The 24,868-nt window shown below is 39.3% G+C and overlaps 1 protein-coding gene across 1 annotated transcript; it reads right to left on the bottom strand.

Moving 5' to 3' along the window:
- Window positions 1-16,533: 16,533 nt before the first annotated feature.
- Window positions 16,534-21,229, bottom strand: LOC147420199 (putative pentatricopeptide repeat-containing protein At3g15130). Its single transcript, XM_086503895.1, has 3 exons — window positions 20,969-21,229; window positions 20,716-20,894; window positions 16,534-20,608 (listed from the first exon to the last, which is right to left on the bottom strand). Exons 1-3 carry the CDS (start codon window positions 21,032-21,034, stop codon window positions 17,857-17,859), a joined length of 2,997 nt encoding a protein of 998 aa, XP_086360021.1. The 5' UTR covers window positions 21,035-21,229; the 3' UTR covers window positions 16,534-17,856.
- Window positions 21,230-24,868: the final 3,639 nt, after the last annotated feature.

Raw genomic sequence — 24,868 nt, 5'->3', positions numbered from 1 at the left:
ATCATACGAAGAAAGATAGTGCAAAGATGGTGAAAATCATGCAAGCGGACCGCCTCAATGATGAGTGCCAAGTGCTCTGTCCAACATGCCATGACTATTGCACCATCCAATAGTAAAACCTCTGCAATCAAGGTGAACACACTGGAAACGAGCTCGATAGAGAATGCATTCCATCAGGGTATGCCACCAATGCCGGAATCAAGTTTGCAATGTGTGGGAAGGTCTTCCCACACAAGTCACACCCCTCTAAGCTGTTGATCGGGCTCCATTTTTCCGGAGTGTGAGAGAGATCCAATCAAACGTTGGATCACTCGAAGGCTCCTGCAATACATAAATACCATGCAAAAGAAGATTGAGAGAGTGCTTGCCAAATTCCCCGGGGGATTCACCATGGAAAACTTACCGCACCACGTAAGTGCAGGGAAGGGGGTTTTTTGGACAAGTTACATAAGCGTATAAGTTAGGGGCTGGCCCCCAATAATTTATCTCCAAAGCTTAAAATAAGGGAGGGGGTATCATATTTAGGGGGGAGGGGGGGGGGATGAGAAATTGGAAAAATGAGAGGAAGCTTGTGTTTCAAAATCATGGCTTCCCAAAAGTGTCTTCCCTCAAATTTGTGAATCAATAGTTACAAAGATACATGCAAGAACTAATACTTCTTTTTATCAATTGATTATTTTGTGATTATAGTTCATTTATTGAGGGATGAAAGCTATAAAGAGTTTGTATAGGTGCAAATTTACACGGAGAACCTAACACAACTTTATAACCATGGTTTTTGAGTAATTTAGATGGGTCAAAATTAGATGAGTAGCTAGAGTGCAAGTTGAACGTGCACATAGTTTGAAAGTCAAACTAAGACACATTGAGCGTACATCTAGTTATCAATCGAAGTGGTTCCTTAGTACATTGCCAGTCACTATGCTACACGCTCTTTACACCGTTAGATCATGTGAGACCTACATTTTATATATAAAATAGGGGTATGATAGTTTTTTGCATTGATTGTCGTATAAGCATATAAAGGGGGTCATATTCTCTAATATGAGTCGTATATAGGGGTTTTATCAAAGTTTTTCGCTCGTAGGTGGCATCCTGTGTTGCATATAGAGTGAATCCCCCATGCCAAATTCAAAGTGGGAGCCAAAGTGTCATAAATCCACTCAAAAGAAATCTTTGGATCCATGATAGCCTTTTGTAAATGGCATACATCAGCAAGTACTATGAGATGCATTGGGTCTACCCCAACACTTAAGATTTCTGCCATTTGTGCGTCAGAGGGAGCCAAAACTGTGTCAAACGCAAATTTTAATAAAATGTTAGATATCACAATTTTGTTGTTGTCAAAATAAGCATTTGTTTGTGGTGGTATATCTTACCTAGTGGAAAGAATTCAAGTGGTTTGGATGGCCAAATAGAAATTAGATGGCTGCCCTCGCTTTGAACAGTACCAATGGATATGTTTTACTCAAGACCTCGGGATCTCGAGACTTGGGAAGGACTGGATCTCCGTGACTCCAAGTGACGTTCAAAATCACCTTGCTCATTATCTGACCCACCACCTTCGTGCTCGGTCCTTTCACTCTGAAACTCTAAAAACTCTAAAAAATCATTGATGATTGGCCGTCCTCTCTTCTTGCCTTGTTTAGGTCTATCTTGAGCAGTTTTTAGGCTTTGACGTCTCTTGGTCGTGCCAAGAGAAATGGAATCGATGGAAGGCTGATTGCTGGTGACACTTCCGCTTTTGCCCTTATCCTTAAACTTCTTGTGCAATGCTACAAGTCCACAGAAAAGTGAGGACACTATAGAAAACTAAACACATTACTTGAACAAGAAAAACATTACTTATTGTTGTATGCTTCAGCTTCGTCTTTGGGAAATTTGCCATGTCCAGAAACCATGGACAGTCTTTCCATGTTTCCTTACCATGGAGCTTCTCTATCCAATCATTAGGATAGAGACCGCTCTCCTCTCTCTTAGATTCCACCCATGTATCACTGGGATGCTCGAGGTATGGATTGCAAAGGCCTTTTTTAAGGGCGCCCAACCACCAATTTTAAAAAAACAAGAGGAGTAGCTCCACCATTCATAACACACAATTTTAAAATTGTATATTTTAATACATGTATAGAATGCATCACACAGTACAAGAAAAGTGTGGCTACTCCTCTACGTTGTGGGTAGCTCGTATGGTTTTCTTCCATCGCACAAAAGACTTGTCAAAGTGCTTTTGTTGAAAAGCCTGAAGTGCATCGCTAAGGGACATGCCATAATCAAGTGCGGCGCGTGCATGTAGCTTATTTAACTTGGAGTTCTTGGCCTCCATCTTTTTGTCCACACTCAATACACCCCTGCAGATTTAGTATTAGTAATGTGGAAATACTAGATATGACCCCAAAATCTAGTGTTAGTATGTTCACCTTTCAAGCCGTACGTGCATTCTCAACCATTGTGAGAAGGGATTCTCCTACGTTGGAATAGATGCTTTCACTAACGAGACATCACCCTTGGCCAATATATCAATCAAACAAAAGTTTTTGCAATGTATCATTGGATAACATTTGTAATAAATTAAGGAACAAACAATGTTTTCAAAAGCAAATAGTACTTACTCCGAAGGACTAATCCGCGCTTGTGAAACCTCGAAGACTCTAAAGGCGGTCATTTTGCAACCCTTCTCTTCCCATCCCACAAAAGAGATGCATTTTTGGAAAAACTATGCTCTATTTTCGGGATTGGCTATGACTGCTATCTCTAGTCCCTTTTGCACAAAAAAATTCTTCGTCTCTTTCACTGCCAAATCATAGCTTTCTTTGTAGTCATCTTTGTGCATGTGGTACTCTCTACTCCCCTTCACTGGTAAATTCTGTGTTTTTAGCCGATACATTGCAGCAAACTCTTCCTGCAATACAAATTGTCTTCAAGGTTGAGCATCACGCAGTAGATGGACATGTGGAGGTGTGTGAGGTGCACATCAAGGATGAAACTTATTGCACGTGCCCTGATTTCACGGAGATAGGGAGACGAAGAAAATATCTTATTTGGCTTGCAAGCACTTGTACTTCATTTTCTTGAGAGTTCTTGGATTGATCCAAAATAAAAACATGTTCATACATCAACCCATCCTAAGCAAAGTACATGTCTATAATGCTCTTAGCCATGAAGCCACATATCCAAACTTAGAGTGAATCCCAAGATTCTAAAATTTTGTGACACATTTTCTGCCATGTACTGTAGCTAGCGAATTTGATATAGATTGGGTAGGAATTGGACCTTTAGCAAAGATTTTTTGGATTATATTGGGTTATACAACTTTTAATCTCTCTTTTGTTAGCAATAATCTTAATGTAAATTGACTTAGGTTTATACTTCTCCGAGAGAACGCGAGAGAGAGAGGGGGGGGGGGGGGGGGGGGGGGGGGGGGAGATAGAGAGGGTCAAGGGAGAGAGAAAAAAGGAGCAAAGCAATGGTGACGACAATGTGGGATCGAGGTGTGTTTACAAGGAAAAAATTTAAGAGAACAAGTGAGAGAGAGAGAGAGAGAGAGAGAGAGAGAGAGAGAGAGAGAGAGAGAGAGAGAGGGTCAAGGGAGAGAAAAAAGGAGCAAAATTCATGGTGACAATGATGTGGGATCGAGGTGTATTTACCAAGGAAAAAAATCTAAGAGATTTTGTGTGTGTGTGTGTGTGTGTGTGTGTGTGTGTGTGTGTGTGTGTGTGTGTGTGTGTGTGTGTGTGTGTGTGTGTGAGAGAGAGAGAGAGAGAGAGAGAGAAAAAAAATTGAGAAGGGAGAAAGAATCTTTTTGGAATCTGCTCGTCGGATTCCAAAAAAGTGCTTGCCAAAAAATGCTTGCCAAAACATATCCCCTCTTTCTCGGCATACATGGCTATGAGCTAGAATCAAGTGAAGACAATTGCTCTCAGAGGGGTGACAATTTAGACAACTTCATGCTCTACTTGTTTTTCTCTCTTTTAATTTTTATTTGAATAAGATTTCTCTATTATGCAAAGCAACGTGCTTTGACATACTTACTGCAAAGCAAGGCTTCTATTCCATGCCAAAGTACTATTTATTGACTTAGGATCAAGGATAATGGCACACAAGATTGGAAACAAGAGGATATAAGCTCACAGTTATGGTTTGCAATGACCAATTGTGCAAGGCACGTATGAGTCTTCTCACATTGGGGAGATCATCATTGAAGCCAAGGGCTTATCACACTATTTTTGAGCTATGCATGCATGGCATGCCAGTATTGTGGACCCATTCCTCTAAAGCATGGTTTACGCTTCTGCTATCACATCAGCTACTCTATTCAAGAAGAATTGAGGTTTGTATATTGTCTTGTATAGTTGTATATGTCTACAACAACAGGCACTTTACATCATTGGTTCTATGCACAAGGTGCATCCAATACATATGACACTTTTTGTGGTCAAAAGTAGGCATGGCCTAATTATCAAAAGTATCTAATTCATGAGATTACATGAATAATCTAAGAGTGCCTCAAAGTAGGTGATCTCTTGTTTTAACACCAAAGAAACTTTATTATGACTACCTTGTTTGGGGTGTTGACAATTTCCTCTTCTATTCATGGAGAGATATGATTCCTTCAATATTCAATTGTGAATAAGATTCCAACTTTGACACAATCATGCATAGTTGCACCATTGATTTTGTCTCTAAGAGGGATAATTTTAGGGGTATGACCCACCTAATATACAATCACTCCATAGGTGTTGAGGGTCACAGTTTGATCTCATCACAATTGTACTTTCAAGGAAAAGAGTTCTCAATCTACCAAGGGGTAGTAAATAAGTTCAACTTCCCAAGTTGATTCCATTAGACACAATAGATTGTGTTGGTCACTATTGGCTACTAGTTTGAGAAATTTTCATATAGATTCTGACCAAGAGATTTGACATTTTAGATTTTAGCCAAGGGGTTTGGATTTTAAAGGTAACACCCAGGGCCATCCATGCTATACTACTTGATTTTTACTAATCTTTCAACTAGTTTTACTAGACCTTTTCAGGTAGGAGATTTGGTCATGTACACGTGACTACGAGTAAGTGAACTCTATGTTCCACCTTTAGATATGCATGTGATTTTGTTTTATTCCATTTTTTAATATGCTTTGTTTGAATCTTATAAGTAAGATGTGTCATCTTGAATTCTTTCATCCATTTTTTTCTTTAGAGACATGACAAGGTCATGTAGGAGCAAAGTATTTCGGGTCGTAATGTTCAAAATACATTTTTGCATTATGCAGTTATGGACCTACATGTAGGTTTTTTCTGGCACATGTTGTTAGTCACAAGGTGTACAACATGGTCTAGGAACTCATGGATTTTGATTTAGCTAGTGTGGAGTAAAGTATATGAGGGTCCCTCTCACTCATGTCGTTGAGTGTTTATAGTTACCTCCACACACAAGTCACCTAGTCTTTGATGGATGTCATTTTTTCGGACATCCTGCTATAAGACATATTCCACATGTGGACAATATGAGTCTTTGGGACTGACTTTGGTGCTTGTTTCTTCAATTATGTGTCACGACAGAGTCCCTAGGTGTTGGTCACATCCGTTTGTTATACTATTTTAAGCACATCGTATCAGGAACAATTTTAGTGGCCAAAAATTGTCGGCTACCTAGTAAGACTTCTTAAGGTTATAAGTACAAGTAAAAAACTTTTAAATGATGATTGTTTATACAGTAGCAAAATTATGTTCTGTTAGTGAACATGTTCATTTGGTACCTAGATGTGATGGATTATCATTTCGTATTTTGGTTCAAATATGCTAGCTGTGGAAAGTATTTAGTTCTTTTCCACTAAGCCGTGAGCATAGAATTATCCAGCATTGGGAAGTACGGTTATGGATATACAGGTTCGGGTCTGTTTTTGCTAAATGCATGCACACTAGGTGTTATGGGCCCAGCATTTAGCAAAGGCTACTTTGGAGTGGTATGCACATCCATGACATTAGTAGCTTCTAAATCATATTGTGTTATATATGCAATATCTGTATGAGACTAATTGTGGATCTACAATCACCAATAGAGGTCATGGTTTGGTTTGGACGCTTGTAGATCAGCTCACTAAAGTTAACCATGACGGCGGTTGTTCCTAACATTGTTGATTAATCATCACTCTTGCAAGGAATTGTAATCCATGTTTACCAGTCATTTTGCTGCCTGTAAACATTGGGGAAACACATATCAATATTTCCACTCATCTAGAGAGAATAGGCAGATTACAAGTGTTAATCTTGTGCTAAAGGATATACTAAGCACGTACATTAGCATCGAGAAATCCAATTGGAAAGGTTATCTCTCTAGTTGGAGTTTGCTTATCATATGGCAAAGCATGTTGGCGACTAAGTTTAGCATCTTCATGTTTAAATCAGGCTCTCAACATTGAACACCGGTTATGGTGGGATTTTTTATTAATAGAGAATGATATTAAGTCAAGGATTTATACTTTGTTGATGAGTTATGCCAGCTAGTTACTTTCATGGAAAGTGAAAAGAGGTATTCTTTTGAATACAACTTAGTTGTGATAGCTCATTTAGTATATTCAAGTAAGTTTTAAATGGAGTCTATATGCTATGTTGTATATGGTCAACTTACACAAGACGGTTGTAAAAGGACAACAATGTGGAAATCAAGATGCTCTTCTTGATTTCATTGAACCTCCTACTGAACCGTGTTTCGGTCCATAGGACATCTAGATACATGAAGGATGCCACTATGGAAAACATCAATGTTCTTGAAAATAATTTTCCACCTTTTCTTTTTTTAGGACAGAAACACTTCTCCAAGGGGAGAGTAATGTAAGGTCAAGGGCAACCCAGAGGGGGTCACGGACCTAGGGTTGGACCGTATAGTGTGGACATGCAATCCTAAGCATAGACTAGGGCTAGGAGTTCTAGTACTTATATAAAGGAGAGTAGGGAGGATGATCTCAAAACAGACCATCTCATCAACTTCTTCCATGTCTGAACATTCTAAATCCACCTCCCACTTTGACTCATTGTCACTTTGCACCTCATCAGTAACTGCTTCATGCATTTTCTTTATACCAAAGCAATGTTCAGTTGCTCTTATCATATTGTTGGTTGGAGCATGCAACAATGTCATATTTCAAAACACATAAACCAGAGCCTCGCGGGGTGCACTATGTAATCATGTTAATGTACCACATACCTTCAGCAAGAGGGAAATGCAAAAATTTTAGGTAATTTAAAGGGAGTTTTTATTTACACCACAAATGCACATTATATAGGGGGTACTGAATAATGCACCCTGCAAGACCACAGCCTCACCTCATTTTGGTTGTAATCTATTTCTCTTTTTATTGTGTAGTAAGTCAAACGTAGACCAATTTCTCTTGCAACTACCACTTGAAGCAGCAACAGATAATACTCTTGACAACTACGTGTTGCAATTCTATCTTCTCTCCACCATACTGTTTCCACCACATAGGAGCACTAAACTTTTTGATGGTGTCAATGTGCCAAGTATCACCAAACATACCAACCCTATTTGCATAGTCAACGTGTTGATGAAATGTATCTTTCCCACCTTTAGGCCCTAAGAGTTTCATGCAAGCAGCTTTGAAACCACGCATCACTTTGAACTGGAGAATTGTTCATGGAGCTAAAATTTTGGATCCAAAACAAATGCTACGCTATGTAACGGTGTGTGAATTTGCGACCATCAAGATTCTGCACATGAAACCAAGAATATTTTATCTCTACGAGTGTAGCCTTGAAATTCCTTGAGCTTTTCAAATGGCTTCTGACATATACCAATACATCTTCCCAAAGACAAAATAATATTTATCCATCAAGCACAGCAAGTCCACAAAGGGTTTAGTAACATTGAGAACCTTTTCCACATTTCTCCAAAACACTAGAAAATTGACGAGTTGATGAACCCTTAATGTTGTAGCTGGGATGTTTGCTAAGCCATGCATCCCATCGCTTGTCAAAAATTTTCTTCACCAGTGTACATTAAACTTGTTTTAGTGTTGGCAACACATAATATGTAGTAGCAAACGTAGTTGCACAAAAGATTTGTAATGCCTTGTTAGGCGACTTTGTTTTGAATAAGGCATATGAAAATTGATGCTCTCTAATGAACTTTACTATTGTGTTTTCTTCCAACAAATTTGTCTTTATTTTGTCACCTTTTCCAATGTCTTTCAAAAGAAAATTGATAGTATGTGCACCACATTATCTCTCTTCCAATATTATCGGTACAATTTCTCTTTGAATTAGATGCATGATTAGATGAACCTACTGAATTTAAGGATGTTGTACCATGTACTTCACTCTGGGAACAAAGATTAGGAAAATTTTGCTCTCTATTATCAATGCACATCGGATCCTCTCCTCATTTGCAATAGGTCTGTCTTCATCGATTGAATCTACTCTCCCCAAAGTACGACTACTTTTGCTTGATACTTTGATTTTACTCTCAAGGATAGCATTTACCTTTCATGCATAACCCAAAAATATTTCATATATGTCTCGTGCAGGTAAAGTACAAGGCTCGACATTGCCTAGAACTTTGAACAAATGCTCTTTGATCCTAGTAGCATTACCACTGAACACATGGTGACAAGACTTGCACTTCAAACGAGATGCAGTTCATCCTAGAACTATTTTATGCATGTACGTCCACTCATAACCACGAACTATGTTGCACGAAAGAGATCTATGGATGAAAGCATGTTAACCTGTCGCGCTTTTTGTGCTAGTTAGCAGTTTCAAGTTAGCACATCTTCGAAAAGTTGGACGTCCGGTAAATTTTTTACAAATAATATCAAAGTTTGTCGGAGGTTGTACATTTGGATTCCTTGTTTTAAGTGCTTCTATTGATATATCATATGTCATAGATCTTGGAGATGTAGCTCAAGTTATTGTACTAGTTAGCATATGTCAAAATTGTGCTAGCTAGCATTGTCCGGGACATGAAAAAGCATGACAGATTAACATGCTTTCACCCCTATACAAAATAGGCAATTGTAATTTGTAAGTTTATCTTCTATCAATCACACACCTGAAGTACACAATTTATTCATTGATTATGTCAAGAAATTGATAATAGTCAACCATATACCTTGCACCAATTTTCCATTGTAAGCACACTTTAAATAAAGAATATAATTCATTGTTTAGATCCTAGGAATGAATTTTGCATAGTTTATACACCTACAAATGATAAGAATCATACCCTAAACAATATTTCGTTGCATCATTCATCTTGAGATGTGAGCATAGTACTCTAATACAACGTGATGGTTAATAACGATCAATTTTGGATTGTGGCTACATTATCATGATTTTTTACAAATCACATTTGTAAGAACAATTTGTGTTGATTGTTGCATATCTTCTTGGAAGTGTGAGCTACTCTCACACAAAAAGGTGATAACATTATTGTAATTGAAGCACTTGTAGATATGCAAGATAAACATTAAGTACGGCCAAGAAACTCCAATTAAAAACCTTCCTGTGAGTGTGAGCAACTACTTTAACACAAGAAGGTGATAACATTATTGTAGTTAAAGCACTTCTAATTGTATCATGTACGCTCAAAAAACTTCAATTAAAAACTTGGTCAAACTTCTAGCATGTGTTAGTACCACGGTAAGTACATCACTCTAACACAAGGGTTCAAAGAAATTCCTTATTCTACATTCATTTTGAAGTGTGAGATAAACTCAAACACAAAAAAAAATGAATGGTTTAAATCTATATAAATAGATGGAATATATAGCATAATAACAAAAAAGCAAGATAATACTTCTAAAGAGTAAAAAAAAAATATAAACATCAATCTATATCCCGTGCAAGTCCATACTCAAGTAAGTTTTTTTTCTCTCAAGCAAGAACTCTAAGCCTGTAATTTTTGGGTGTAAAATCTTAATCTAAGTGAAAGAAATGATTATTTTCAGTGCGATAAACACTTCTGCTCTAGCACAAAAGTAAATAATCACTATTTATGATATGCATCCATCTTCAAGTGTGAGTATATACTCCAACACAATGATAGACGGTTTCAAAACCTAATCTTATCCTCTTTAAGTGTGAGAAACTTGAACACAAAAAGAACATAGCTCTAATTTTTAAAACTATTCAAAATATTCAATTTAAAAATAAAAAACAAACTCTACTACATGATAAGCTTGAACACATACTCCAACACAATAATAGACGGTTTCAAAACCTAATCTTCTCCTATTTAAGTGTGAGAAACTTGAACACAAAAGGAACATAGCTCTAATTTTTAAAACTATTCAAAATATTCAATTTAAAAATAAAAAACAAACTCTTCTACAAACTATAATAAGAAAAATTTAATTATTTCCATTAACAACTAACTTTTCAAAATAGCTTAAATCTTTACTTTTTTCATTCTTTTGGTTTTTCATATTTTTATCTATAAAAGGGGAGAGAATTACTTTTTTGAAGCAATTCAATAATTGTGAAATGGTGTTGGAAGAGCACCAACGGCATCATATATACTATTTGTACTTTGATCAAAGATTTTTTTGATCAAAGAAAACTTTGATCAAAATACAGAGAAATAATAGGGGGCCCTGGATTCAATGAGTATAATACAGTCATTTTATTTTTTCAAACATATTATACGTTTAACAATTAACGTATAATGAAACTTAGGGTTTGTAAAGTCTTGTATGACCTGCCAAATGTATTCAAAAGTACGGCATCGTGATGGATTACATCCTTTGTATCCATTGGCCATACAGTAAAAATGGGTTGTGGACCTAGGCACAATGTCTTTGGGACTTTGGAAAATGAGTTATTTGGTGCTTGCAAGAGAAGATTTGTCTAATCAAATTGAAGGTTGTGCAATGAGGGCAAAGAATAGAGAACTTATATGTAAATTCCTCCTTGAAGATAAGATATGTTGTTATGGATGTGTGGGAAAGATAACTGCATATAAAGGAGAATTGGATGTTGAAGAAGCAAGGAAATTCTTCTCTAGGATGGGCATTAAACTAGCTTTAACTTGTGCTTATAACCCAATGGAAAGAGTAAAAGAGGGCATCCCCCAATAATTAAAGCTATGGCTAAGGCTTGTGAAGGAAATCTTGGAGAGTGGATAAGGCTATTTCCATTTGCATTATGGATTGACTGTACGATACATAGTTCATTCCCTCATTATATGCCTATTGAATTGATGTATGGTCAAAAACTTGTGATGTTATAGTTCTTACATGGAATGTATTGCCATGAGAAGATGGAATGAGTAGAGAATACCTTTTTGCATTGCGCATACAGCAATTGGAAAGAAGGCCTGAAGACATTGAGCTTGCAAAAACTCAACTAAAAGATGCAAGGTTGAAAAACAGACAGATTTGACAAGAGGCATAGGCTCAAACCTCACCGTAGTAGACGCTAATTTTGTGCACTACTTGGATGCAGCCACCACTACACTCAATGCTTGGAAAACACTAAAATGTATCTTTGGTTCTAAAGCAAAACACTCTAAAATTTCACTCAAAATGCAACTATATGGTTTGATGATGAAAGAAGAAGAAGATATCTCTAGCCTCATCAATAGGCTAAAGAGTAGCACACAACTTGTTTACCAGCACCATTTAATAAAGAAGACAAAATAGCAGTTCTACTCAAAGCTCTTCCTAAAGAATGCAATCAAAGTGTCACTGTACTTAAGGAAAAGGAACCCAAACCAAGCTTTGAAAGTGTCATAAATTCACTACAAGAAGAAGGCAAGAAGCACGAGAAAAGTACTGAAGGAACCTCTGATGGAGCATTTGCAGTCACAAGCAGGTAAAATAAGTAGTGTCAACACTATGGAAGAAGCAATCGTTTGTTAAAGGATTGCTACAAGATTAGCACATGCAACATATGTGAAAAGAACACACACTCATGAAAGTTTTGTTTCTACAAAGACAAAGAAGTTGTCACAAGCAGCAGGAGGAACTTTAAAGACAAAGGTCAAGGTAGAAACTCCAACAACAAAGGCAAAATCAATATGGCATACTTGCTACATCGACGACATAATCTAAAGCACCAACTTTTGTAGCCAAAACCTCGATGGAACACACTCATCAAGGGGAGACATTTGCGTCTATTTCTATTGTTAAATGCTCTAGGATAGATTTTGATTTCCTACAACCTATAGTTCAAATTCTCTAGAAGATGACAGTTTATATTTGTTGAATGCTACATATGACACGCACGTGGAGGTTTGTTGGAGTGTGTGACACACTTTGCACCTCCATATGGAGCCTTTTCCTAGCATCTATGCATGTTTTTCCATCCCAAATCATGCCGATACATAGGTACAAAACCCAGCAGTGTTTCTACATATGTCTACTTGCATATGGAGCTACGAGATAGGTCAAACAAGCCCCTAAAAGGGTGCTTATGGTTTCTCCACTTGATTCCGTCCATTTGAAAATTGAGCTCTCTCACGCCTCATCTATTATGTAAGCAACAAGCTTTACTCTATGCCTATATAAGAGGCATCTTTATAGTCATTTTTAGCTCAATAGTCAAGCACCACTATGTGGGTTTTCTCCATGAATGGTTCTTGTGTGTATCAACTATAGCTTCACAACAATCGCACAATCCCCTCCTAGAACACAACTAGGTAGAGGAAACACAAAACACTAGATTATTGGATTATTGAATGTATACTAACAAGTTTAATCTATAGCCTTGAGCTAAGCATCTTTGCACACATAATGGGCGACATCACAGGTAAGCCAACTAGGACTGTTGACTAAGCTTTCCACATAAGACATACATGTGGTATTCACATGGTTTACCACATGGCTTGTTGACACATTACAATCCTAGGTGGAAAGGAAAGCCCGCATCCCAACAAAAAGCATTTAAAAGAGGGGTGGAAGATGGTCAAAAGCCCACATCCAACAAGAAGCATAAAAAACATGGCACCCTTTGCATTTTTATTTTTTATTTTTTTTTGGGGGGGGGGGGGGGGGGGGGGGGGGGGGGGGGGGGACTTTGAGGGCAAAAGAGAAATGCGCAAAGGCAACGAATGTAGGAGGTGTGGATAGGAGAGGGGAATCTTGACACTGTTGTTGTGGGGCTATATGGATTGATGGGAGCATCAAGAAAGACCACTTTACATAATTACATGCTAATTTTTATAGCAGGGAATACCCTAAGAGACGTTGTTTCCTAGCATTTCCTAGTAAAGAGGATGATGAGAGCCACATGCTTGTCAAATGATAGATGGGAAGAGTACTTCTAGCAGAGTGGAAAGGCTGCCAATAATGAAGATAGTCCACATTGTTCCTAGCATTTCTATAGAAGAAGTTGTAGACGCTCGCCTAGCTTACAGCTTGCCCTCCTACAAATTTGTAACTACTGCAAGCGACTTGCAGGTCTTGTTTCTTTGGTGAGCATTGCCACCTTCTGTTGCTTAAAGCAGTGGGTGCTAAACGGAGACACATGGGTGCGCATACATGCAGCACTCAAGATTGGACCGAACTTATTGCACGTTTACAAAGCTCGTGATCGATTGTTGAAGATGGAAGATATTGTCTCAAGCATATCCTCAAGAAAAAAGATTCTATGCACTACATCCCAACCTTAAGAATACTTTCTTGAACCTAGGCACTTGTGTTTCGATGGCAAAATAAAATTCAAATGGATGCACTATTGTATGGATAACAATGAGTTTTTAACAAATGCAAGTAGGTGGTTAAGCATGCTAAGTCACAATGGCTCTCATATAGTTGAGGACATAGAAGACCAGGTATAATAATATTCCATATTGAATTCTGTGAATTGTGATAAATGCGGGTTAATATCGTTCGATCAAAAGATGAATGTGGTTGAATTTGAAAATTTTCCAATTCCCACTTTTAGAAAGAACTTAAGATTGATCACATGGTCAAATCTTAGCCAAAATTTTGAGAGCATGGCTTGAAAGCACTTTTTTTAAGTACTACCTTGTGGAAGTCTTTGGTTTAAAAAACAAGTTTGATATTTGTTGATATTGCCAAATCTTTAAACATTGGTGATTCCCAAATCATCTATAAAGTCTCAAACTCTCTAATATGGTGTTTTAAGGTTGGCATGGGGCTCCCAACCTTGTTTCTGTGTGGATAGGCAAAGTTACGTGGGTTGTTTATGTAAACTAGAAAACCTTATTATTTCACTATGAGTGAGCATATGTGATTTGAGACTGCCAGGCCCATTAACAACATTGAGGCTTGATGGATGCCATGCTTGAAAGAGGTGAACCTTGCCAGAGAAGCCTTAACATGCCTTGAGGACCTCTCAATAGCATAGTTTCCGCTTGATTGACTTCATGTCAAAATGCACAATACCGATCATTGCTTAACAAATTTATGTGGTGCCTCAGGGTTGATGAGGAAAAAACAGGATTAAAAAAAGCAGACGTGGGAATCAGGAATCTGACAATTAGCCTTGAAGAACTACATTTGGTGAATGTTGATGTTGCGGGCAGCGGAAGAAATCATTGGCATAAGCACCAGTGCTCGAAAAAAACCTAGGTTTTGTGTAATCCCACCTTCAAATTTGAAATTTACCTTTAAAAATAAATTTTTGAGGTGGAAAAATCCTACAAAATTTGGGGGATTTTAGTGTATTTTTTTCGAAATACCTTCAAAATTAATTCAAAAACCTCTTGGTTTTTGCACTCGTAGTTTTTCTTGAGTTCTTGGAAATAAGTTTATTAAGCACCCTTGCAAATCTTGAGCACATTGAAGTCATCAGGTGTCGGTCTCTGACAAGAATCATGGGCTTGGGTAGCCTTACCAAGCTTGTGTTTATAATGATTTCCAGCTACTTCAGAGAAGCTCCTCTCTTATCTAATCTCCGATTGCCCAAGACTGGAAGCGCTCTCAACCATGACACATCTGTCGCCTGCTTCTCAAACGCTTAAGTTCCATGTGGAGGGAGGTCCCAAGGTGCAAGTAGGTAAAAGAGGTGAATGGGTGTGCGACCATCTTGCCTACTTCCCACGCGAGAAATGGTGATTGGGGTAGCTGGCCCGCTGTATCACGGGACCTCTCTGCTTCTTGGTCACAGATTTCATCATCATTCCCATTAATGCAAATGGTGTCAATTCCCCTGACTCTATCTCGACATCACGGGGCTCAGTCCACCAGCAGGAGCAACATCGCCGGCCTTAGTCCACCAGCAGGAGCAGCTCTTGACAGGATTGTCTTGTGAGAAGCAGTAGGCAAATGACACCTCCAGAATTTTAGGGATCAGGCAATTGTGCTTCTTTAGGCTCATCGGACAGGGTACATTTCTGGATCTCTGCTGCATACACATAGTGCATGCGGCATGCATGCCGAAGCGACTACACAGCTGTCATCTCATTCTAGAAGATTCAAGGTCTGGGAGGGTGAATTTGTTGAGCAATTGGTCATCCATATATCACCTCAAGTTGTCAAGGTCTCAGTCTCCAAATGTCCTTCCATGTTATATCCCTTGCTTGAAGAGTAAAGAGGAGTAAAGAGTCACTTTTGAATGCACCCCAAATTTATTGATTTTTTATTTATTTTTAATACCGGGGGTAAGGTAGTAGGGCAATGGAGACGTTGGTAACACTCATCGAGCGCAGCCCCCTAGCCTTGAACCCACAACCTTGGGGTACATACCAGCATATGCACAAGAAAGTGGGGCTTCAAAATTTCTCTGCATCAGAAAGGAATAAGCCGCCGACCATTCTCGCACAAGCACAAGCTCTCACCACAAAAAATTGTCAGTCCATGTGTGTGCCCTTTGAGGGATGTTCATAGGTTTAACCTTTCATAAAACCAATCTTCTGCTGCATCCATGCACCACAACCATAAATTTATAAAACCATCAGAGGTTGCAGCCAAAAAGCTCATGGGTCACGCAGAACGGCGCTCATTAATACCTTTTGATACATCCCTTTGAAGCTTCAAAGGGATGTATCAAACCAAATTGATCTAAAATAAAGCTCTTTGACACCATTCCAACTTCTAGAGGTGAGTCATTTGCGGCAAATCATGACAGCCTTGCAAAAACGTGACAGCCTGGGTCAAAACTACATGTAAGTGTTGTACGATTAACGGATGTCTACATCATTGACGATCTAGATCAGCCGTGACACTAGAATTTAAGTCATGGCAGTCTTGGGCAGAGTATTGCATGGATTCTAGCAAATCTTAGAGCTGAGTCCCACATAAGATTTGTGATATTAGGTCTCCTCAATCTTGGGGGAAAGAAAAAATCCTTTAAAAGCATCACATCTCAAGTACATTAGTGAAGGGTGAATTTAGGAAATGAAAAGCCCCATGAAAGGGGAAAGAGACTTTTCATGTCCACATAAAGAGGTGGTTGAGTGTACATTGTGTGCCTTGCAATTATTATCAGTAGCATGGCAAAATAATCCATGCTTGTGAATATACTTTATACAGATCATATGACAAACTACTTAAAAGTGATATTATCTTCTTGCAGGACTTGAGACAACACGAGAGATCAAAGGCAAGTTGAGTGCACCAAAACTTGTGGTGAGTAAGCACTACCACATTTTTTTGTTGTCGTTATTGAGTTGAGCTAGAAGAGCATAGGAAGCGTCTGGAACCTCTCTTTTTACTCTCACTTAGGCAGTGGTCATACGATGCATAGCTATCAATTGCTTTTTGAATTAGTTACGTCTCTTGCACCGTCACATGTATTTGTCTTATATGCAACTATGCATGTCTTCTTGTAAATATACCAACTTTGGCATAGTTGCACCTGTTATATATTACTGATAACTGGTGCACGCATGACCACATCCTTATTCTGTAAGTAGTAATGATGACTTCATGTTATAGGCAGTAATATTCAAGTTGGATACGCCAACAGCCCATAAATGGAGTAACCACCTGATGGTGAATTCCTTAAGTGCTACTGCACAGTGCATTGCATTCCTCCAACAAGTTGCGGGAGTAGAAGCTCCAGCTGGTAGTTCTCACAAATGGCTCTTATGTGACTACTGACACTTCATTATGTTTGTGAAATACAATCCCCATCTTTGGCTCTACATACTGTCACTTGCCCTATATACAGGTTCGCATTTTGCTTGCCCAACTTGACTTGTCCTGTACTGACTTTCCACATAAAATGAGCTTCGGAGCTCCTCGATTAGTACTCATGAAAGAGCAAAGTAGGGCATTTTGGCTCTTATGACTCTTGAATACAGGTTTCTGGCAGGTCTTGGTAAAGTACAACACTAGTATTTACAAGCTTCCACCAGCGATCCATCTTGGCACTGCAACCCAGGATGCTCACGTGAAAAGAGAGAAACCACTGCTCATACACCCTCTATCCAGAACAAAACAATTCTTAGAATTATGCAGCAAACATTTATACATCCTGAAACCATCTCGAAGTGGCCCAAGTATTCAAAATGTAGAATGAGTAAACTGTCTTTTCTTTTGAGGGCATAGATACAAGGTTACTATATCACAAGCCATATTTTACAATTACAGACGGTATGTCAGACCTAATAGCAACAGGTTTACTTCAAAAAATTGCAGTGGTAGTTACTAACCATTACAGAAGAACCCCATAGAATGGTCAGGTACTACCCAGGCCTCCAGCCTCAACTTTAGCACCTAACTCGTTTTCGGTGTCTTCAAATTGTAGAAGCTTCCATGGAAACTCCTTTGCCATCTAATGCCATGCACGTGACTCTCCATTTCTCTTCTTGCTTCAAATGCATTCGAAATATAGCGTTGTCTCCAGTTGACTTGCCTCGGAAACTAGACTAGAAGCATCCGTAACTTCACAAGTTCCCATCATAGGTAAAATTTTCAACGAATTTGCACATCTATGTATGTTCTGTACATGAGCAGAGACCGCCCTCAAAGTGGTGTATGCAATATGCATCTACCACAATGATCTCCCGCATTTCAATCTTAGAAATTAACTTCGTTGCAGAGTGGCAATCAGCACACATCCTCAAATTCTTTGATACCCGAAGAGCGGTACCTGGAACAGTACTGATGAGCCCAAATGCGATTGCAAGTTTCTCACAATGTCCACACAAAGTATCAACCTTGTCATCTTCTGAAAGTGTATCCAATACTAAGTCTACCCGCGGTTCATAGCCTTCATCCTGCATTTGCAAGTTCAACCTCTCAAGCTTTGCATAGATCGCATCACTTTCTGGGTGCGTTTTATCTCCGACGGCAAAATTGTGCACTTTATCCCCAATCTCAATGAAAGCTTTACCAGGCTTTTTCCAACCATTCGCACACTTTCTTAACTCTTCGATCTCCATGGCATCTTCCCACATGCCAAGCTGGGAGTAAATGTTTGCCATAAGCACATAGCCTGTTGCATTTCCTCGATCCATCGTACTAAATCTATCAAAACTTCTGCGGCCTATGCTGATATCAAGATGCCTTCTACATGATGTGAGCAAAGATGTCCAGCCAATCGAGTTATTTTGGAAAGGAATCGTTTCCAATAAGTCCTCAACTTCATTCAAGCAGCCTACATGGCCAAGTATGTCAACCATGGAATTATAATGCCTGAGTGTGGGTTCAATGCCATGTTTGTCGCGCATAGCATTGAAATGTGTACACCCTTCCTCTAAAAGGCCTTTGTGACTGCAAGCAGCAAGAAGAGAGACAAATGATACATCATCCGGTTCTAGACCATGCTGCTGCATCTCTTTAAAGTAGTGCAAAACAGACAAATAATCACCATTCTGGGCATAGCCTGACATCAAGGCCCCCCAAGCTACTATGTTTTGCTTGGGCAAGCGCTCAAAATCTCTGCGTGCATCTTCAAGGCTCCCACACTTGGCGTACATGTCGATCAAAGTGCTGCTAACAAAAGAATCAAGCTCAAAACCCTTCTGTATGGCATTCCCATGAATGTGTCTTCCCTGCTTCAATGCTGCTATGCTAGAGCATGCCTTCAAAGCACAAACAAAGCTTACCTCATCCAGCTCCACACCTTCTAGGCTCATCTTGTCAAAAATTTGTATAGCTTCCAAAGCAAAACCCTGTTGAACATGGCCTCTGATCAAGACACTCCAGGTGACCAGATTTTGTTCAGGCAATCTATTCGACAAAGTATTCGCATCCTCCAAACTTTCACACTTCACATACATATCAATCAAGGCATTGCCCAAAAAAACGTCCATCCCTAGCCCCCATTCAGCAACTTGACGATGAATGTTTCTTCCATTCTCCAAGCATGCAGGACTAGAGCATGCTTTTAAGATACAAACAAACAAAACCTTGTCTGGCATCACCCCCTGCTGCTGCATCTGCTCAAAGAGCAGAAAAGCTTTTGAACCTTGCCCACTCTCAGCAGTCCCTGCAATAAGTGCACTCCAGGAAACGACACTCATTCTAGGCAATCTTTCAAACATTATGGCTGCAGCACTCGGACTCCCGCACTTACCATACATGTCAACGAGGCTGCTACTTGCAAAATCATCAAGTTCAGTCCCATATTCAACAAGGCAAGCATGAACCTTCCTTCCTTGCTGTAAGGCTGAGGTGTTGCAACAAGCCCTTAAGGCCAGAACAAGCGTAACAGCATTGGGATTCATACCATGTTGCTCCATATCCTCAAAGAGCTGCATTGCTTTTCTACTAAAACCATGCTGGGCATATCCTGATGCCAAAGTTGTCCAGGTTATGACATCCCGCATATGTAACCGATGAAATAGGGTGTCTGCCTCCTTGAGTCTTCGACAATTGACATACACATCAATAAGGGCATTGCCAACACACACATCTAATTCTAGCCCAGCTTCGACCAAAAGTACATGAATCTGCCTTCCCTGCTCTAGACATGCAATGTTTGAACAAGCTTTTAAAATAGAGATGTATCCCACTTTATCCAGTAGTACACCTTTCTCCACAATCTTTTTGAAGAACTCTAAAGCAACACCTTCCTGGTTATCCTCTACATAGCCTCCAATTAGAAGGCTACAAGTGATGGCTCTCCATCTAGGCATCCTACTGAATACTACAAGTGCACTCTCCAGGCACCCACACTTGGAATACATTTCCACGAGAGCATTGCCCACGTAATCATCAAACTCAAAACCATTCTCGATGGCTTGCATGTGTACAAGCTTGCCCTGCTCCAGATTCACTAAACTGATGCAGGTCTTCAAGGCACTAACAAAGATGTGGGCATCAGGTTCAGAACAAGAGTTATAAAGTTCAAGATATAACTGTAGAGCAGCTTGATGCTGGCCAAGTTTACAATGTGCCAAGATGATGGCATTCCATGAGTATAAACTAGGACCGGAGAGCCGGTAGAAAACTTGGGTGGCCTCATGTAAACACTCGAACTGACCAAACATACGAATAAGGTGGCTTCCTACGAAAGCATTTGAGTCCAAACCCGACTCAACGGCAAGCCAGTGCACTTCCCTAGCAGCTTTCAAGTCTCTCTCATCAATACATTGCTGTAATTTGACAAAGATGTCATCAGTAGACATGTAACTGGCCTTGCACTCTGCAACTCTGGATGGTCGATGAGTCTCAATAAGTTGGACTTCTTGCTGGGGCTGAGGGGGGAAATCCAAACATGGTGAGCTCTCATGACCTCTACAGCACAGAAACAGGTAGTCAGCTTTTGAGGATATTTTCCCTAAAAAACAAATAAAGAGCAGAGTTTCATGATGCAATTATGTCAGAGGATGTCAAAAGTACACCTTAATCCAGGAGCTTCTACATATAAGGATGTGTACGGTAACTCAGACGCCGAAATCAGGTTCAGAAAGCTATATTCTGAAGTGTTTGTGGCGCCCTTTTCAGCGGCATCGGGACTCCACCAATTGTGTATCCGTAAGGCTCGTCTCTTGACACTCCCATTATACGATGGGTCTTTCCTCTATAGAGTTAAAAAGACTGGAGGCGTAAGAGAAGCAACAGAAACAGAGAACCCACAGAGCCGATTAGCAATACCTTCTTCTTCTGCGAGTCAGCAAGCTGGAGATTAGCAGAAGGCCACACATTGTGAGTAACTGCCATGTACGCTACGTGGAGAGGGTCCCGTCTCGCTTCTCACCCATGAATCGCAAGTCCCAACTCTCTGTCTCTCTCTCTCTCACCAGCTCTTCTTGGCAGCGCCTCGTGAGCTGGGCAACGCGCAGCTACATGCTCTGCGCGACTAATCTCTACCTCTCTCGAGTCCCCGTTCCTCAAAGAGTCATTTGAGCCAAACACCAAGTTAACAATGTGGAGAATTAACTATATCTAATACAAATTTTGTCTTGTTATAGAACGTCATGTTTAATACGACTTAATAGATATGAACTTTATGACTAGATGGTGTGGCTTTTACCTCATGGCATAGCTTGTGCTTATGGCTCCGTAGCATCTCTCTTCGAAGTTGTTGCCAAAAGCTCCACGACCTCGCACCACGAATGGGATTTTGCATTAACGAATGTGTGGAGAAGAAGATTTACACATTATAATATTTAAAGATGGCGAAAGATGCATTTGGTGCATTGCAATGCTTGTGCACACATGTGATACATATATATATGGTGTGGAGTTGGCATCGTTCTCCACATTTATAATAATACCATAGGGAACAAGCCCTTCCCACGCCACTTTTATCCCTTCTAGTGTTGAAGGGGGACTTATGCTTCTCCCCCAGTGTTGAAGGGACTTTCTTATTGTAAAAATGTTGCAAATCCACAAAAAAGAGTTTTCTAGCATTGATTTTATACAGGCTTTGATATCGTAGATAGCAATGATGTGGTGTACTTTTCATGTGTCTCTTTGTTGGACATCGCAAGCATTCTTCAATCCTTGCTTGAGCCTTCATCCAATGATACAAGAGTCCATATCAATCATCATCATAATTGGGGTACTCCCTCACATCCAAGACCCTTGATGCTATTAGTTGTTGAGCTCCCCATCCCTTGGATGAACTTATTTTCTTTAGTGGCCGCCTAGAAAAGCCATTTTCATCCTCCTTTATGATGATAATCCCATAAAGAGGCCCTCTGCAGCGTGTTGAAGGTTTATTGATACTAGAGGGATTAGATTTCTCATCTTAAGAGATTCTTTCCATCGGTAGAAGATCTCGCCTTGTATTTTGGTCCATGGAAAGGCTAATTTGTTTTCTTCGCAATTCTAAGCAGTGTTTTCTCATCAGATGGCTTCATAGCAACAACAAACAATCCTAGCATTCCAAAGAATTCTAGACCAATTGTTGGTAACATTTCATTCTTGCACGTGCTCTCCATGTAAATCTGATACAACTTTCCTAGCCCTATTTTGCATGCTCGCCCTGCTCTTTGCTTTGCAAAAGCTTGAGAAATGGGTATGATACTTTGGCCATCCATTTGTCGACGATAGACCGAGGAGAAATTCAACTTAGTACCTGAATTCTCAAAGAGACCCAAAAATTGTTGGTCATTCTTGGATCTCTGTCGGATACTACAGATTTTGGTAAGCCATGGTACTTAAAGACCTCTGAAATAAAGAGGGTTTCCATATGGTGTGCTTTAAGAGCCTTCTTGACCGATATGAAATGCACTTGCTTGTTAAATCGGTCTACGATTGTCCATATTCTTGTATTCCCATGTATGGATTTTGGCAATCGATCCAAAGATGAAATCCATGGATATACTTTCCCATGGGGAATCAGGTATAGGAAATGGCTAAAGCAAGCCACGTTGCTTTCCTCTATCATACTTTGTAAGGATCCATAGCGTACTCATATATCATAGAGGATAGATCATTGTGAGTAGCTATTCACTTTTGGCCTTTGTAAAAGTGCATTGGTCACTTGGTTGTGCTTATCGGCTATGTGAGCAATATGAAAATTAAACTGTGAAATAGCGTTCGCCCACCTCATTTTCTTATCACTTAATTTTGTTTGCGTCAAAAAGTATTTAAGACTTTGATGATTTGTGCGCAAAATAAATGGAGTGTCTATGACATAATGCTTCCATGCATCTAGGGCATGTAAGATAGCTAACATCTATTTTTCATATAGGTCTAGATTCTTTTCTTGGTCATCCAATCTCCCTACTTTCGTATGCTATGGCTTTCCCTTCTTGAAGCAATATAGCTCCAAGGCATTGTCTACAAGCATCACATTGGAATTCAAAATCGAAGGTCTGGTAATATTAGAATGGGTTGAAAGTTAAGCTTTGCCATTAGATTTTCAAAAGCTTGATTCTCTTTTGCAGTCCTTACAAATTTAACATTCTTCTTAGTCAATCCATAAAATGGGCCTGCTTTGGATGCGAATTTTTCTATAAAGCGTCTATAGTATGCACACATTCTTATAAGCTTCTTTATTCATGTAGATTCATTGGTATATGCCATCTTTTTATTACCTCTAGCTTTTCAGGGTCCATTCAATCCCTTCTTGAGAGATAATATGACGTGAATTGTTTTTAAGAAAAACTCACTTTTCTTTTGATTAATGTAAAGCTTATTGTCTCTCAAAACTTGAAATATGACCTGAAGATGTTGCTTATGTTCCTCAATAGTCTTCGAGTAGATGACAATGTCGTCAAAGAAAGCTCTTGTGAAGCTTTGATGAGGTCTAAAGAGCCTCTCCATCATTCGATTAAAGGTAGCCAGTGCATTGGTAAGTCCCTTCTTGAGAGATAATATGACCTGAATTGTTTTTAAGAAAAACTCACTTTTCTTTTGATTAATGTAAAGCTTATTGTCTCTCAAAACTTGAAATATTACCTGAAGATGCTGCATATGTTCCTCAATAGTCTTCGAGTAGATGACAATGTCGTCAAAGAAAGCTATTGTGAAGCTTTGATGAGGTCTAAAGAGCCTCTCCATCATTTGATTAAAGGTAGCCACTTTTGAGATCTATTCTACTAAAGTAGGTAGACCCTTGTAGCTTACCAAATAGATCATATATCTTGGGAATATAAAATCTTTTCTTTATGGTTATCCAGAAAAGCACTCGATAATCCACACACACTCTATAAGTACCACCTTTCTTTTGTACTAGTAGAATGGGTGAACAAAATGGAGATGAACTAGGCATGACCATCCCTTCTTCCACAAGCTCGCCTCATAATCTCCTCTTGTTGAGCCGATGAGACTCAATAAGGAGGCTTATTAGGAGGTGAACTACCATGTAGAAGTTCTATGGAATGATCATGTTGTCCCCTTTTGGGAGGTAGCTCTCTGTAAATGTCATCCATAAGTTTCATTTCTAGCTTCATTAGGAACACATGCATTTTTCTTAGACTCCTTGATAAAAACCATGTAACAAGAAAGAGATCTTTTCATTACTTTGTCTAAAGTTTGAATCTATACAAGTGATATAGTGGTGCCCACACTATTTACATCAAGTGCAGCATCTTTGCCTCGATAGATGAAGAGGACTTTTCTCTCATGAAACTTCATAGTGGCAGCCATGCAATCCAAACCATGGTGCCCCTAGGATCACATCTTCATGCTTGAGTGGAGAGATGAAGAGATGTTATTTACCAACATAGCTTTGCACATGGAGACTTAGCTTCCCAATCAATTTAGTGACTGAGTCCTCTTGCCCTTTGAAAGCTTCATCTGCTTGTACCACATCTCCCATATCAAAGTCATGAATTCCTAGCTTGGTAGCTAGCTCAATAGAAATTAACTTGTGGGTAGAGCCAGGGTCAAACAATATGACAGCAGGTGGCTCTCGGAGGGTCATTACGTTCACTTCTCTTGGGACATTCACAGGAAATATGACCTTGCTCTCCACACTTGAACACTTGTTATCTTTACGATAATGTCTTTAGGAGAAAGTTTATTTTTACCTTTGTAGCCCTTTTCTTTTGCCTTTCCTTTTTTGTTGTTGTTGTTAGCATTGGGAGAATTGTGCGTCGC

The sequence above is a fragment of the Adiantum capillus-veneris genome, chromosome 28 (genome assembly GCF_014529385.1).
Source record: "Adiantum capillus-veneris isolate H3 chromosome 28, ASM1452938v2, whole genome shotgun sequence".
Classification (NCBI taxonomy): Eukaryota; Viridiplantae; Streptophyta; class Polypodiopsida; order Polypodiales; family Pteridaceae; genus Adiantum; species Adiantum capillus-veneris.
This window is presented reverse-complemented; position numbering and strand designations above follow the sequence as displayed.